The sequence below is a fragment of the Plodia interpunctella genome, chromosome 15, assembly GCF_027563975.2.
Source record: "Plodia interpunctella isolate USDA-ARS_2022_Savannah chromosome 15, ilPloInte3.2, whole genome shotgun sequence".
NCBI lineage: Eukaryota > Metazoa > Arthropoda > Insecta > Lepidoptera > Pyralidae > Plodia > Plodia interpunctella.
Window position 1 is genome coordinate 1,942,068 of NC_071308.1, and position 17,854 is coordinate 1,959,921.

The 17,854-nt window shown below is 37.3% G+C and overlaps 1 protein-coding gene across 3 annotated transcripts in view; it reads left to right on the top strand.

The window, feature by feature from the left end:
- LOC128675724 (OTU domain-containing protein 7B-like) overlaps positions 1 to 17,854 on the top strand; it is a 45,458-nt gene that overhangs the window by 11,854 nt on the left and 15,750 nt on the right. For 2 of the 3 annotated variants that reach the window (XM_053755300.1, XM_053755299.1), the window contains one exon: positions 8,263 to 8,316. The exons of the other annotated variant lie outside the window; for it this stretch is intronic. In XM_053755300.1, coding sequence (XP_053611275.1) covers positions 8,274 to 8,316 — 43 coding nt within the window. In that variant the 5' untranslated portion in view covers positions 8,263 to 8,273. The remainder of the gene's footprint in view (positions 1 to 8,262; positions 8,317 to 17,854) is intronic. 3 annotated transcript variants of the gene reach the window in all.

The following is a 17,854-nucleotide window of genomic DNA, read 5'->3' on the forward strand; positions in this document are numbered from 1 at the left end:
CTCTCCGCCAATGATCTCCCGGAGCTTCTCTGCGAGGCTGTCCGCTGCGGCCCCGCTGTTAGCCCCGGGTATTTCAATGATACGGGCCCCCGTTGCCGTGCCACGCACAGCCGACACATGTTCCACCCCTATCGACGAAAGGTCGATGGCGGTGGCCCTCGTTATCACCGCTCGGTAATCCAATTTGGATTCCGGCTTGAGGGTCACCACCACCGCCGAAGTCTTGGGTGGGGTGAACCTGATCTTTTTAGGCAGCTGTGCGCTCGCCTTGGGGGCCTCAATTTGGGTAGGCTTCGGCTGGGCAGAGGGGGAGGGTTTGCTCCTCTTCTTTTTCCCCCTCTTGACCACCTCAGCCCACCCTTGATCACCTCCCTGAGGCGGAGGTACTTCAGCGGGTTGCCCAGTAGGTGTCTGGGCCTGCACCGTCACTTGTTGGGGCTGCTTTTTAGCTGGTGTAGCTTTGGGTGCAGGCCCAGGTCGTGCTGGGGGCATTAGGGTAGCCCCCGTAACTACACCGGCATAGCTTCCCCCGGCTTTTGGGGCCGACGGTTTGGCCTCCTTTTTCTTATCGGCTGCCAGAGGCGGCCGGACAATCGGTTCAGGGGCCAAAAGGCCCCTTTTCTCCGCCTCCTTGAGGCGGTCGTTAACCATGCCCCCCAACTTGAGGAACATGTTCCTTTCAAAGGACTCCTTCCATTCGGAGAGGAGTCCCCTGATGTCCTCCAGCGAGGGGGCACCCACCGCTGGTTGGGCCTCATTAAGCGCCGACGACGTGCGCTCGGCAAAGGCCGTGCGCAGGGCCTTCGTCTCCTGTTCGAGGAGCGAAAGCTGCTCCCGCATTCTCTTGTTGTCCGCCCTGAGAATGCGGACAGCCTCCGACTCCTCGCACTGAGCCTCAATTTTTCCGGCCGCCACAATTATGTCATGGCAGGCCTCGTTCATGGCCCGCCATGCCGTCCCCTTCAGGTTGCCGGACTTTCCGGCCTCCGCCAAAACCTTCTGGGCAGCCGCCCTCACCACCTCAAGGTGCTCATCGACCAGGCACCTCTTCCCGCTCCTCTCACTAGCCTTCAGATACCTGCTGGTACCAGCCTTCTCGAGCTCGCGCTCAAATTGGGCATAGTCCGCAGACAGGTCCCGAAGCCTCTCCTTAGTCTCGGCCGTGCCAGCGTAGGAGCCCCGACGAGCAGCCCGGCCTCTCGTGGCTGAAGAAACCTTGTTGGAAGCCCTTTCGGCCTCCTCCACGTCCTCCGATGCCTTCCTCTTTGAGGCTTGGCCCCGCTCCTTCCCGGCCATTACGTCCGGGAGCCAGATCGACCCATCCGAGTCATCGTCCGATTCGCCGTCCGAGAAGTAGAGAGACTCCGACCGGCTGATCACAGTCTTCTCGCCTACATCCTCGTTATCCCCCCCAGTCGATTTCTTCCCCCTTGGGGTCAGAGATCTTCCCCGTGCAGATTTGGCCACAGTCCTACCCATATTGGGCCAGACGTGACCACGCCAAAATAATTGGCCCCAGATGGGGCAAAAATAGCGATCGAAAAAGGTCGAGCCTTTTAGCCCTTTTTTAAGACTCGCCGCTTTATAGCGAGGGCTAGAAGGCTAAAAGGCTAAATAGCTCTTAAGCCCTCGAGGCTAATTGTATTTATGGCTTTTGAAGGCTCGAGCCTTATAAATTTAAAGCTTGCGAGTCTTTTTTAAAGGCGGGCTTTTTTTCTAAAATTGTTCACTAAAAAAGGCTTGAGGCTTTTTAGGCATAGGCTTTTTTAAAGTCTTTTTAGATATAATATTATTTGACACTATTAGGTACTAATTAGGTCTAAAGGTGGTATCGATGATTGGTTTAAATATAGCAAAAACATAAACAATTACATAATTTTTGGTACATTTAATAATAAAATATAAAACCAGTATACGTTGACACTTGGTTATAAAGATTTACTAAGTCATAAGAGGCCAACTTAAAATAGTCATTGTTCCAAAAAGAAAAACAGCCGATTTTCATTAGGTATGGCAATGAAATGAAATTGTAAATAAATAAAGGATGTGTTAATAAAAATACAGTATCATATTTAAAAAATATAAAAATGAAATTAAACGTAATAAATATAACCAATGACACAACTTGGATATCTACTCATTTTCATTGTCGGAATCATCAAAACTTGGCAAACTGATATTAGCCAAACTGTCTTCTTGGCGTATTTTTCTAATGAAATCCAGAATCTTTGAATACGTCATCGTGCGTTTTTCTGGAGGAACACGGTCGAGCTCAAAAGCTAATAATTTTGCAAACTCTTTGTTTCTTTGATCATTTGGTTGCTGCTCTGAGCACAGGTGGATATCGTCTACCACTACCACATTCAATTGTGCTCGCACATCGGATGAGTCCCATCGATTTCTTTTATATATGGCACAATCCATAATATCTTCTTGTCGTACCTGTACTCCTTTGTCCAATTGTTTTTTTGATGATGATTCTGGTTTTAACTTTTCTTCATTTAAAGATAACTTCCTCTTCTTCTCGCGAGATAAACCAGGTAAAATACTCGGAGAACACGGAGGAGACCCGTCATCACTAGACATTTTTATTATATAATAAAAATGAAATGTATTATCTTAACGAGCCAAGAAATCACAATTGCTAATGATTAACAGATTACAAAATAGTAAAAATATCCAAAAAGTTGTGGGTAGGTGAAATGTTGACCTACCCACAACTTTTTTGATATTTTGGATATTTTTTTTAAACTTCAAGTTACAATATAATATATTGGATCTTTAACCACTGCGCATAACATATCCAAAAGAAAAGTGATTAAAAAGAAAAACATTCTTTAAAAAAAATATTTATTTAATTAGAGTTCCATCTTTAAAAATACTCGACTCTTTTGAGGATTAGGTTAATAGAAACGTAATGAATTATAAATGAAAGTTTTATTATGTATTATAACAGTTTAACATATTTTAAATCAATTAATGAAATAAAAAAAGCATAGGTAAAACATCGTTAGGTACGCGAACATTAATCACCAAAAACGTTTAGCCAGGAATCCAGGATGAAAGGCACATTGAGGATTGTATGCTTTTATTACTCAAACGATTCCTTTTCTTATTGATTAAATTTCCAGCTTTGGAAAATGACTGTTCACTGGGAACGCTTGTAGCTGGTATACATAAAATATCAAAAGCCATCTTTTGTAAGCGTGGTAAGTTTAATTGTTGGTTTTTCCACCAGTCTATTACATCAGTGTCTTCGGGTTCAATCGGTAGGGATAAATATTTTTCCAGCTCATTATTATCAAGTCTTCTTTTTTTATAAATTGAAGAAAAAATATTGTTATTGACTCCAGATGCACCGGAAGATTCCGATAGATCGGATTGCTGTTCAGCTGCTTGATTTCCAAGATTGTATCTGGTATTAAAAAGTAATGTCATAGAAGTGAGGGGATCTTCAGTACCATTGTAATTTTCGGAGTAATAATCATTTTTTAATCTTGGATCGAGTATAATAGAAAACATAGCATACTCAGTGCGTAGCAAGGGAAAATATTCTTGCAATTTGTTGAGCATGGCTCCAGAAATTTTTTTCTTAAGATCATTATCCATCTCCTCGGCATTAGAAAGTCGATTCATTAGGACGTCTACTATAGGTACTACATAGTAAATACTTGGGTATTTTGACTTAGATAGTAAAAGTGTGGCATCGTAAAACGGCTTTAGCAAGTCAATCAATAATTTAACATCAGCCCACATGATTTCTTCAATATTGGAATTTCGAAATTCCCTATCATTCTGACAAAGATCATTGAGAACTGCTTTCATTTTATATGCACGCTCAAGCATAAGGTAGGTCGAATTCCACCTTATGTTAATTTCTTTTAGTAAAGCTAATTGCGGAATATCTAATTCTGCACACTTTTCAAAATAGGTCTGCTTTTTTTTAGTGGAAAAATTTATTAAGTTAACAAGTTTACTCACAGCTGAAATAGGCTCTTCAACTTCTTTTAGACCTTTCTTTACTACCAAATTTAAAATGTGTGCCAAACATCTAGTGTGAATCACATCATCATAATCATCATTACATAAAGTCAGTAATTGTAAACATTTCACATTTACTTTCTCGTTATCTGTAGTAATGGACATAATTCTTTTATGTAAAGCATATAAATTGAAGATTTCTACAATTTTATGTAATATCTGTTCAGCTTTATGTGGATACGGTATTAAATCGAAGTCCAGGATAAATGACTGTAATGCACCATTATCTATTAAGTGCGCAGTAACAACTACGTATGGTTTGTTCGTGACGGAGGTCCAAAAGTCAAAAGTCAAAGAAATTTTATTTGTAATCATTTTGATTTTCTCTATAACTTCAGGTTGTTTCTGTTTAAATAGTTTGTGAATGTTTGATTTAAGTGACGTTGAACTTAATGGCGAGTATTTAGGATTTATCTCAGCCATTAATTTTTTAAAATGTTCTTCTTCTACAAGTTTAAACGGATGGTTGCCGTGAACGATAAAATTAAGCACTAGTCGGTCATACAGTGCCTTTTTATGTTTGCTCAATGTCAATGCAGAAGTATTGCTGGTTGAGGTTGAGGGGCCTTCAATGCCTTCATGACTTAGCAAATGATTTTTTAGCGTAGAATGTGACGATTTTATCGAAAATGGTTTTTTACATATTTTACATTTAAGCCCACTGTCATTCTTCGTGTAATATGTATTCCTCAGCTTTTTATATTTTTTTTTAGGATTCGGAGAAGACTCAATACTCACATTTTCTCTAGAACTCGTAAATGTGACATCAGTAGACACATCCAAATCACCATCAAATCCATCATTTTCCATTTTGGCGCAAAGATAACGAGTAATAGTAACCAACGCGCTAAAATATAATTCCAACCCAATGTTTCAGTTCAATTGATGAACCAGTATTTATTTACGATATTAACCGCAACACAATATACTAACAGATATTTAACTTAACACATTTCCTGGTCATGATACGAACAACAATTCGAATAGAACGATATTAAAACGAATGAATGACGTAAATTAAACCGGGCATCCAGCAACGCATAAGAACAAATATACCTACCTACCCTCACATTAAAATATTAAACACCACGGAAATAAGTATTTTTCTTTGTCATTTCCAAGATAATAATGGCGAAATAGGAATCGATGTTATTTTGAAAATTGTAAAAAAATAATATTCACGTAAGTACAAAATTAATAAAATACAGTCTTATTTTTAAAATAAGTCTAAATTTGACTGGCCTCGTGGCGTAGTGGTTAGTGACACTGACAGATAATCCGGAGGTCGTGGGTTCGATTCCCACCCAGAACAATTGTTTGTGCGATGAACATGATAATTTATTCTGTGTCTGGGTGTTTTATCTATAATATGTATGTATTTAGAAATTTATATTTATTAATTGTTTTTACTACCCATGGCGTTATATGAATGTAGTGACATATTTATTATTATTAGCCAATGTCCAGCAGTGGACGTCCATCGGCTGAGACGACGATTTATTATTATAATTAATATTGTAGCCATCGCTATAAAACGGTGAGTCTTAAAAAAAGGCTATAAGGAGCCTTTTTGACCGCTAAAATGATAAAACTCTAATTACGACGCCAGTCTTGTAAAAAGGCTTTAAAAAAAGCCTAGGCCTAAAAAAGCCTTAAGCTCTTTTTTAGTGAGCAATTTTAGAACTACTGTTTCGTGAGTCCGCCTTTAAAAAAGACTCGCAAGCTTTTAATAGGGCTAAAAGGCTCGAGCCTTTTCGACCGCTACAATTGTGAGTCCGCCTTTAAAAAAGACTCGCAACTTTAAATTTAGGGCTAAAAGGCTCGAGCCTTTTTGACCGCTAGGCAAAAACAAAACAAAATTCGCAGACAGAGGGCAGCAATTGGCCCCTGCCTGGTTACGTGAAGCTGAGTTACCCCACACCAGCGGTCTGGTAACTTTGGTCAAATACGCAACCTTGCTTCCCGCACTAATAGATAGGATCTTGTCAGTGCCCCAACTCCGCAAGGAGCCAAGACACTGAACCCGTCGAAGACAAAAAACAAATAAGCCAAGAAAACGCTTAGTGACAGAACAACCACCAAGACAGCTCAATAGCACTCGACAAAACACTTAGCACACCTCAGTACACTTAGCACACCTCAGTACACTTAGCACACCTCAGTACCACATACGGAGGACCTGGGTATAGTGATTCTACATCGATGTGTTCCACTTCTTTTTGTGTATGATGATGATGAATATGACAATTAATTTGTATAGGTTCATATGCTGTTTACTGTACAAAAAATAACCATTAATAAACGTCCGTTCCAAATATAACAAATCTAATGTCATAGGTAATTAGCGAATGAATACGTCATTAGGTAACTGAAAAGTCATTTCCCCACTAAAAAGCTTTGAGTAGGTATAAATATGTTTATGTTTCTGTCGTAAACGTAGCGTAGGTGTTTATTATGTTTGAAAATATTGTTAGTATAGAAAAACAAGTTTATTTTTAATTGTCATTTTTTACATTATGTGTATTGTTGTAACTGACATGAATTCTGTTCCGGTATGACATAGGAGTTAGGAAATTTAGATTAATGACACTTTAGAACTTTCCTCCTACGCAAATAGTCTGCTGTAAATATCCCGTTTCCGAAGGACCAATATATATTTTTTAATTGTTTATCATAAGCACTCACCCGCCATACCGTATTTTTTACTAAGTAGCGTCGTAATGTATTTTTTTATTTTATTTAAATTTTACACCTAAAGCTTTCTCAGGAATCAGACTATCTATTGGTGAAAACCGTATAAAAATTCATGCAATAGTTTTTGTGTTTAACAGACAGAAAGACAGACGCGGCAGATGACTTTTTCTAATAGCATAACTTGATGGATTAACTCTCGTCGTAGTTAACACTGAAAGTTTTATGTAGGTACCTATTGGGATGCATGTGACTGTATGTATTATCTATGAAAACTACATGTCATGCACGGTAGTCAAAGTAAATAAAAGTAGGTAGGTAAATTATATAATACCTATCTTTATTCCCTGGCCTTCCTTATTAACATTACAGTTTACGTTAAGTAACTTAACATTCACCTCATTATAAACCATTTTGATGTCCATCTGTTGTTACTATGTCATTGCTTCGATGGATAAAGAAGATGGGTCACTATTATAATACATAATACAAAATTAAAAGTGTGATAAATAACTAGTCATTGTTATTTGGTTGGTATGCATCGATAATTCGATGTTCGATATTCGAATCACTTTTGAATTCGGTCACATCTTGTTAATTGAATTTACATACGATTTACATCATTTGTTACAAGTTGTTTTGGTTTTTTTTTTATCATTTAGCCAGTACAAGAATACAGACGTACATACCGAATTGTGTAAACCTTTCAGGGTTATAATATATTTCAAAATAAAAATGGTAGGATTAAATTTATTTAAATAACAAAGTTTTCTTAAATTGGTAAGTCGATTTTTTTTTATCAAGACATCATAGGCTATCTATTAAAGTGTAAAGTATCTACGAAGTGTGCTTCGTAATCACTACATAATCGCTTCCCGCTGTCGGTCCCTACGTATTCTTAGATCTTTAAAACTACACAACGGATTTTGATGCGGGTTTTTTAAATAGATAGTGTGATTCCCGAGGATGTTTAGGTGTATAATTCGTTACGCCTATACCCGAGCGAAGCTGGTACGGGCCGCATTTTAAATGGCTCCTTATTCCATCTATACTATTTTTGTAAATAGATAAGCGTTTGTGAGTTTGTATGTTTGAGGCGGGCAACCTCCGTAACCACCGAACCGATTTCAAAAATTCTTTCACCATTAGAAAGGTATATTATCCAAGATTGCTATAGGTTATATTTTATCTCAAAATTCCCACGGGCGCGAAGCCCCGAGCAACGTCTAGTAACCAATATACCAATTGAATCTTCAAAATGTTAACCCCGGGATTTGCGGCGTTACAGCACCGAAACCAAATCGGGAACATGCGAAAGTAAGAGAGAGGTGTATAACGTTCTTGCTCATTAATTGTCAGTATCAAAAGTCATACTCATTGGCAATACGGCCAAAGATCTGTTGGTTCAAGTAATAAAAATGCATTGTCACGTGACTGCAAGTGCTCATGCGCACTTGGCATGTCAAACTTGTGACTCAGAGTTCCCTAAACAAAATCGCGTTTTGATATATTTTTTCATTTGTTTTACAGATTTTTCCGAAATGGTGATGGAAGCTGACCCCATATCTGGGAAACGTACAGATGGTAAATACTATAATTATTTGAATACACGATTTCTCATTTTTTAGGGTCCCGTAAAAAGGCCCCTTTTAGATTCGTCATGTCTGTTTCTCTGTCCGTCCGTATGTAACATCCACTTTATTTTCCGAAACTATTTCTAAAGTCCGTTTTTTCTTACAAGTCTTATGTAAAGTATTATGTAAACAATTTTGTTTTGTCTTTATCATTTGAAAGAAGACCATTTTAATTATAAAATGGACGTTTTAGGAAATTACCATTGTGGTTAATAAATGTTTTACTTTATAATTACCTAATATTTAATTTCTGTAATAAGTACTGTGAAGATTGTTTACGTGTTAGGACTCTGTGAGGAAAACGGTGTGTACGCAGTTGGAACTGGCAAGTGTCAATCAGGCAGTGATTCAATTTTCAAGTTTATATCATTGGTCAATAAATTTTCAAAATCAAAATCAAATCATTTATTCAGAAATTAGGCCTTCACAGGCACTTTTTCACGTCATATTCTAAATTAATTGATGTTTACCAAAGCTACAAACTACTAGCATTTCGGAACGACCACTGCTGAGAAGAAATGCAGAAAGAAACTCATTCAAACAGTGTTGGTCCCTATTATGCCAGAAGTGCTTACCATTTTTTAAATATAAATTTATGTATAATTTTTTATCAGTAATATAACATGTAAGTACACAATAAAGTACATGATCAAAAGGTATACTGAAACCATATTATGATTGTGATCAAGTGCTGATGTAAGGAAAAAAAAAAAATATATATATATATAATTAACCAAACAAAAAATCTTTTAATAAAAGATCGAGCTGACCAGTTCCCCCGGCAGCACCCGTTCACGAGTTGACGCGTGAGTCAGCCATCGCGAAGCTCAACCACAATAGAGGGAACCCCCCGACCCGATCCACGGTTTCGGTCATAATAGTCAACGACGACGTAATCAAGACGTCGATTAACAAATTAATTTTAGGTGCTAGCCTAGATCTAGATACCTGTAGTAATGGACCTTAGCAAACTGCTTCCATCGATCATGACCATGGATGACGAGACCGTTATAACTGGCATGGTACACTGTGCACAGTGGAGTAGTTAAGTAGTAATAACTAGTGGGTAGTTCCAAGGTGCCAGTAGTTTGTAGCTTTGAGAAATACGTATAATCATGGAATTAGTAGGTACTCCGTATAGTACTCACAAAATCCATGCGTGTAATTTAAAATTTGTCATGAAAACGTGTCTGTGAAAGTCGTAATTTCGTGCGAAATGCTTCCAAATTCAAATTAACCAAATAAACACAGTAACTACCAGCCAGTTATACTGAAGGTACAATACATAATTGACATTCCAAACTTCCATTTGAAAATATTCATATATTTATGCCCGAAATGTAATTGTTACATGAGACGAGTCGAAAAAAAAATGACTCATCTTTTGAGTTGTAGGTATTACCAACTATAAACATATAAATATAAACATGAAAATCATCCAGGCAATCTAAAATAACACTCTTGTGTTTCAATTAGACCAAGTATTCTAAGTTCATTGCAAACTCATCATTATTACGTCTACTTAGGTATGACAGTGATAGCAAACGTCAACTTTTTGCGCGAGTTTTGCAGAACGTGACGTCACAGTATAAGTCGTTGCCCTAATTTCTCTAGACGATTGATACGATCTATAAATGTCTAACGTATCTTTTGCTTCAGTACTACTGGAAGTTATGTGTTTTCTTTGTTGTTGACAGTTTAATTCAATTAAACCAATGAAACGAATTGCTTTTGGGCCTTGTGATCTTTATTGTTAAGAGTCCTTGCGTGCTTAGAAATTTACAACGGATACTTATTGAAAACTAAGCTTGATTCCTTTTTTGATTAGGTAGCGAGTTCCAAACCCTTTTCCCTACTCTGAGGAATCCTTCTTTAAGGTTCGCAGTCCACCCATGTTAAGTGTAATTGCTCTCATATATGTCATACCATCAATCCCCATTCGCAATTTACACCAACGTCATGGCCATCCTCTTCCGTCTATAATGATGGCGGATGCTCTTAAAAAGCCACAAATTACTAGCATTTCGGAACGACCACTGCTGAGAAGAAATGCCGAAATTAATTCATTTCAACTGTACTGTTTTACTCCTAGTAAGCTAGTAACACTGTCCCTAGTGTTGCAGGGGCACTGGCAAATGGGACTATATTTCTTTTTCTTATCCATGATACCAAATGTGGTAATGAATTGCCACGAAAATCCCAAATTTAAAAACGGCTGATGTAGATGTTGTGGTATTAAACTTTGGTCGTTTTACTTAGTACCTATCCATGAAACGCAAATTAGCCTTCAGCAAATCCTTCCGACTGATTTGCTGGTTTTCCCTCGTAATAAGTAGAAGATTGCAGTCATTTACATACTACCATTATACTCATAATTTATTACAGGAAAAAACATCCGTAAAGCGATACATGTTTACGATATTACTTCTTGAATGTATCATATTATTATGTGAACAACTGAACACTACTTTCGCATAGAAACTATCGAAAAAGATCGATTCACACTTTCGATTAAACTTTTTCGATTGTGATTTTCTGTGAATGCAGAGGATCCATCTGGTCACGTTAGTATTTATGGATATGAACGCTATGAAAAGAAAAAGAAAGAAATATATCTGTAGATTTAAATTGAAATAATGAGATACAACATTTATTGCTCGAGCGGGAACCGAGTAGAATACTCGTATGTTTTAGTTAGTTGTATGTAAATAAGTAATTTCAGTGTAAGAACCATTTCATTCTGTTTCGAAACAGACATCTACGATGAATCTCATGAGAATGACCCACTTATAAAGATCAAAACCCACGTGTCCACGTCGATTTTGTATTAATCTGAGACCAGTCCAAGAATAGCCAAGCGTGATCTAATAAGCTAATGCTGCCAAACTACCAACGTCTAGAATTTTCCGGCTTTGCGCACCGCTTGTTGCATGCCACAAGGAAGTCGTGTGTTGCCTAATTTATCTACCACATCAAAAGAAATGTACGCTATAATTTTTACACTAGTAACTGGATTGAAATTGAAGGTCTATTGCTAAAAGATCTATTGCTAAAGCACTTTTGTAGATTTGACTATCGTTGAGAATAGTCATAATCTGTTGTTTTTATTAGTTTTATCATCATTCACATGTTTCTTCCATTAAATCCTGAAATTATAACAACTTGTTGATACGATACAGAAACAATAGAGTTAAAACTATGTCAACCGCTTCAATTATATCTTTAGTCGACTCTGATCTTTCACTTTTTAATGTTTTACAACATGTAAATGATTTATCGTAATTTTCATAATACATTTTTAATAACTGCACATGAGCTGCACTAATATCTGTATGAGCTTCTGTATCTCTAATTGTCATTTCTGCATGTTCTCCGTTTCGTTCGGGGTTCTGAAGCCGTCAAGCCCGGGGCCAGTGTAAATCGTAAACCCTTTAAGGGTTTTGAATTTTGAAGTTCGATCCTTGGGAATGATGAGCATCTGTAACACTAGTCATTATGAAGCCCAGAGGTCAGAGCAAGATGTAAGATGTAGCAAATTCTCAAATTAACCAAACGGCTTGTGTTGGGGCATCAGTCATTTGAAATGCAAACGCCGAATTAGGAACGTCCTTCCCAATTCCAGCCCAATGTCGAAACAACTGTACAATGCGCCCCATAAATGGCTTTACTCCGAAAAGGCGGGCATAAACCCAACTAGAAGATGCGTTTGCGCCGGACTATTTGAGAAGATACTGGGAAAATAGTGGGCGTAAACCCATCTCTGCGTTCACCACATTATGCCGTATCGCCATTGTCAATAGCATTGAGCGCCGTGCTCCACCGCTCCCATTGTTATCAGTATTGCTAATCCGTGGTTGAGTTTGGTCAATTGTATGTGGAACGGATTTCTAACCAGGCATTGCCTCTAGAGTTTGTCCCTGGACCACAAACACAAATAGCTAAAATTATTGCATAAAAGATATACTGAATCTCCACTCTGGGTGCGACGGGTAAAAACGTAATTCCAACAGTGTTGAAAGTCTGCTCATTTATCTAGATCAATTGATTGTAATCCAGGAAATCTTAAAGTATTTTGCACTAGCTTTTACCCAAGGCTTCCCCTGAATTTCCAATGAGAAGTACTTTTTGCGGTATGAAAGGTTTCATTCGTTTCATTCCAGAAAATTATTTCGAGTATATAAAGTGTGAAGGAATAACAAACTTCCTTTTGCATTTATAATATTCATTGGACTGATTCTCCGGAAATTGATGTCGTCGATGACTTCGCTTTTGATGGTATTGGTTGGAAGCTATACGTTCTATGAATTTTGTTAGAATTACTTTAAACGCGTACTTTTCACTGACTACAGAACCATCAAATCATTGAAACACGCACACAGGTATTGTGTGCGTGTTTCCTTGTATTTAAAACTGTGTTGTGTTTGTATAAAACGTAATTGCAATTATTTTAATCTTTACGATCTTTACTAAACGTCAGCTGTGTATTTGTAGCTCCGTCGTCGTTTTCTGCCTAGATTCAACCTGGATTTTGTAAACAGTTACATAGAAAATATCCATGCCCAATCCTACATAACAATTTTTTGGAGATTTCAAACTGTTATCCTATATCGTATTAATGTTAAAATCTCTCTTTCTAATAAATCACTCGATAAGAATGTTGAAATTAAGCCAATCGTGTATTTTGTTATTTGATGACGCTTAATTTAAATATATTATATCAGTATAAGCAAACAATGACATGAAAGTTGAAGTAAATCTCTCATAACATGTTTATGTTTCAAAACATTACTTGATTTTGGTCTTCCGGTTTTATGTTCTGAAACCATTGTATCACAATGAGCCCCTGGGAAGGTAGGAATACGTATCTTTCTCTTTCACTTTCCTGGTTTCTTCATTGGCCATAAAACCCAGGACTCAAAGACGGGTTTTCTTACTCTTCTTCCCCATTTCGCACGTTCATTACGTTATGACCACAAAAATTTTCGTTTCCGACGATTGAATACATAAATTTATCCTTGAGCATCAAACTGAACTGCCGGATTACATTCAAATTGAATTCACTAATCTTCTATTTCCCTGTTCTCTGAGATCATTGCACAATCTAATGAAGAGGCAGCCGTAATGTATCCGAGGTCACAAATTGTTCGGGCCGAATCGTGCGTGACTTACTGCAAATTCAAATTCAAATTCAAATTGTTTATTGCTTCCTTAATGTCAAATACAGGTCTTCATTATAAAAATAGTAGCAATTAAGGACCCTGACGGGCGCTGCAATGGGAGAAGGGCCACATTTGTCGATGTTGGAGAACCTTTGTCAGTGTAAAGTGACATTATTAACATGAATAAATTTTATCTATTAAATTTAATCATTTTTGATAAGTATAAATTACTTCATGTTTCATCTTTAGGCATAATCTATTATCAGTCATACATTTTTGATAAGTCAATAATAATAATAATGTCATCAAAGCCAATGCCATTTCCTAACCAACGAACCCAACTTTCCTCTCCTACTATCCACCTTTACCCATTTATAAATATGGAGAACAGTAATAAGAAGAAGTATAATTTGCGGCCGCTGCCCGGGGGTCGCCGGGGCGCACTTGGAGCCGATGCTGAGTGCCACAGTATGCGAACCATTGGCGACGGGGGGCTGAGCAGGCGGGCTCCCCTCGAACAATTGACTACAGCCGATACTCATCCACAATCGTCTCCTTCATCACCTTCATCTCTTTTTCCATCTCTTCCTTCTTCGCCACCATCTTATTTGAGTAGAGAACTTCCTTCGCCAACTTCACTTAATTCTATGTCATCTCTTCAACCCAGCTGGAATGTTGTGCGGGAGGCTACTCTGGCCAATTCACCTGCACCCGCCACAGCTGGTCCTCGAATACGCAAAAAATGGACCAATGATATGAATGAATTCATAATGCGTACTTATCTAACTATTACTTCTTTGGAAACTACCAATAAACGCAACTACTTACCAGCATTATACGAAAAATTTAGCCAACAATTTCCAGAGTTTCAAGTTAGTAGACAGCGTGTTGGAGATCAACGTAGAGCAATAACGCGTACAAAGCTATTATCGGATGAGAGAATTAATGAAATACGCCACGAAGTCGAACAATACTTAACAAATACACAACCCAGCACCTCACACCCGCCACCAACTACATCACAAACTGAAAGCCAACGAATGAGATGGCCAGATGAAGTAAATGAAACCATCATGACTACGTATTATACAATAACTGAGCTCGAAACAAATATCACGGGTTATAGGCAATGTTTACACCGAACAGTTATAGCAAAGCACCCAGAAATTAGTCACGTGTCGGAACAAAGAATAGCTGACCAACGAAGAGTAATAGTGAAGAACAAACTTTTAAGTGATGAGAAATTACAAGAAATTAGAGATAAAGTAGCTCGCGATGTTGTACTACACAACTCACATACAACTTTCCACACAAATGATAATGTCTTGACTAATACACTACCATCTTTATTTCATAACACTTCTATCTCAACCCATGATGAGCAAAGAGAACATTTAATAAACTCTACACAAGAAAACCAGTTACATAACACATTAGAAATAAACTATTACATGCCATCAGAATCCGAAGCTCTGCTAGATGAAACTTTTAAAACTGTATTTGACAAGTATATAGAAACTGATCCCTTAGATCGACCACAAATTCCTAAACAGAGACCCTCCAAAAAATTTGCAGCTATAGTATCAATACTAAACAATAATATACTTCCCAAATATATAACTACTGAATCGGATTTTCTAACACTGCAGACTGCTATTTATTCAGCAGCATATACTTCAGCAAAACTTAATGGTTCAAAAATAAGTGACACATCATTTAAACGAAAATTAGAGCATAATAAACCGAAATGGGAAAAACGATTAGAAGGAAAAATTAAAGATCTCAGGGTTAAAGCAGGAAGATTGACAGAATATATTAACGGAAACCGTGGCTGGGAACTTCAAAAACACATAGAAAAAATAAAACGAGATCATCTTATACATTCACAACACGAAAATCAGAACACAGAATTATCCCACTTCTTAGATACCATTAAGCAAAAAATTAATACAGCAGCTAGTCGATTACGAAGGTACAGACAGACAACAATAAGAAAACAACAGAATAAACAATTCACAACAAACGAAAAGAGCTTCTACAGGTTACTTTCACAACCACAAACCAGTGTGACCAAGAAGACCCCCCAACCAGAAGCACTTCACTCATTTTGGTCAAAAATCTGGGCAAACCCGGTCGAACATAAAGACAATAGTTGGATAGAAAAAGACAAGGAACACACTATAACTTCACAAGACATGGAATTTGAAAATATCCCTATAGAGACCTTGAAATTGGTTATTTCTAAAACACACAATTGGAAAGCTACTGGAACCGATAAAATACATAACTACTGGTATAAAAAACTTACTTTCATACATCCATTCTTACTAACACATATTAACCAATTTATACAATCACCAGATTCTATACCATTATATTTGACCCAAGGTATTACCTACATGCTACCTAAAGATGCAACAGACCCAACAAACCCAGCAAAATATCGTCCAATAACTTGTTTACAGACTCTTTATAAAATAATTACATCATGTATTAATGAAATCATTTATACACACATCCGAAATAATAATATTCTTTCAGAAGAGCAGAAGGGATGTTGTAGAGGTAGCCGAGGCTGCAAAGAACAGTTAATTATAGATGCCGTTGCAACTAAACAAGCATTAACCAGAAAACGAAGTATTTACTCTATGTTTATTGACTATAAAAAGGCATATGACACGGTACCTCACACATGGCTAGTTTATATTCTTAAACATTACAAAATACATCCTATCGTTATCAACTTTTTGAAATCCATAATGCAACACTGGAATACGAAACTAGTACTTACTAATAATAACATAACCATTGAGACTGAACCTATCAATATACGTAGAGGAATATTTCAAGGTGACGCACTAAGTCCACTTTGGTTCTGCCTGGCCTTAAACCCACTCTCCAACCTCCTTAAGGATAGTAATAAAGGTTTTGAGATAAAATCCAGTAACGTCAATCATACCTTGTCTCATTTAATGTACATGGACGACATTAAGCTATTTGCCAGTTCATTAGACGATATACATACTTTAGCACATATAACAGAAACATTCTCATCAGATATCCGAATGGAATTTGGAATTGATAAATGCAAAATTCAATCAGTATACAAAGGAAAAATAGAACACAATACTTACATACTACAAAATAAAGAACAAATAGACCCAGTTGACCAAACCGTAGGATACAAATATCTTGGCTACCAACAAACACAACAAATTCACCAAAAAGAAACCAAATTTAAGTTAACGAGTGATTTTCAGTCTAGACTCCATAAAATTTTCAATACCCATTTAAATGCCCGTAATACAATAAAAGCTATAAACACATTTGCTATCCCCATACTAACGTACTCCTTTGGTATCATTAACTGGTCTCAAAGTGATTTGAAGAACCTACAACGGAATATTAACACCCTTTTAACTAAATACCGGAAACATCACCCAAGATCTTGTATCCAAAGATTAACACTACCCAAATATGAAGGTGGGAGAGGGATTATTGACATACAAAACCTTCATAATAAACAAATAACAGCTCTACGGTCGTTCTTTTATCACAATACACAAACATCACCTTTAATAACGTCAATTATACAAGCTGACAACAGACTGACACCCCTTAATTTGAAAGACTCGTCTCCACAAAAGAAGGAAATAATCACCACAACACAACAGAAAATAGATACTTGGACCCAAAAATCTCTGCATGGCCGACATCGCCTCGATTTGATGAACCCTAATGTTGACAAGGCTGCGTCAAACGCCTGGCTCAAGCGAGGAGAGTTGTTCCCAGAGACGGAGGGTTTTATGTTGGCTATACAAGACCAAATCATAGATACTAAAAACTATAGGAAGCACATAATTAAAGACACCCAAAATGATAACTGCCGTCATTGCCACAGTAGTCCGGAAACCATCCAACACATAACAGGAGCATGTAGATCAATAACACAAACGGATTATAAACACCGACACGACCAGGTTGCGGCCATTATTCACCAGTATCTCGCAAGTAAATACGATTTAATAAAGGATAAAACTGCGTATTACAAATATTCACCTCAAACTGTTTTGGATTCCCCTAACTATAAATTGTATTGGGATAGAACTATAATAACAGATAAAACTATTCATCATAATAGACCAGACATAACATTACACGACAAACGAAACAAAACAGTTTATCTGATTGATATAGCCGTTCCTAACACCCACAACCTCAGCTCCACGTATACAGATAAGTTGACCAAATATACTGATTTAGCAATAGAAATTAAAACACAATGGCGTGCAGGAATCGTTAAAACTATCCCTATAATAATTTCGTCCA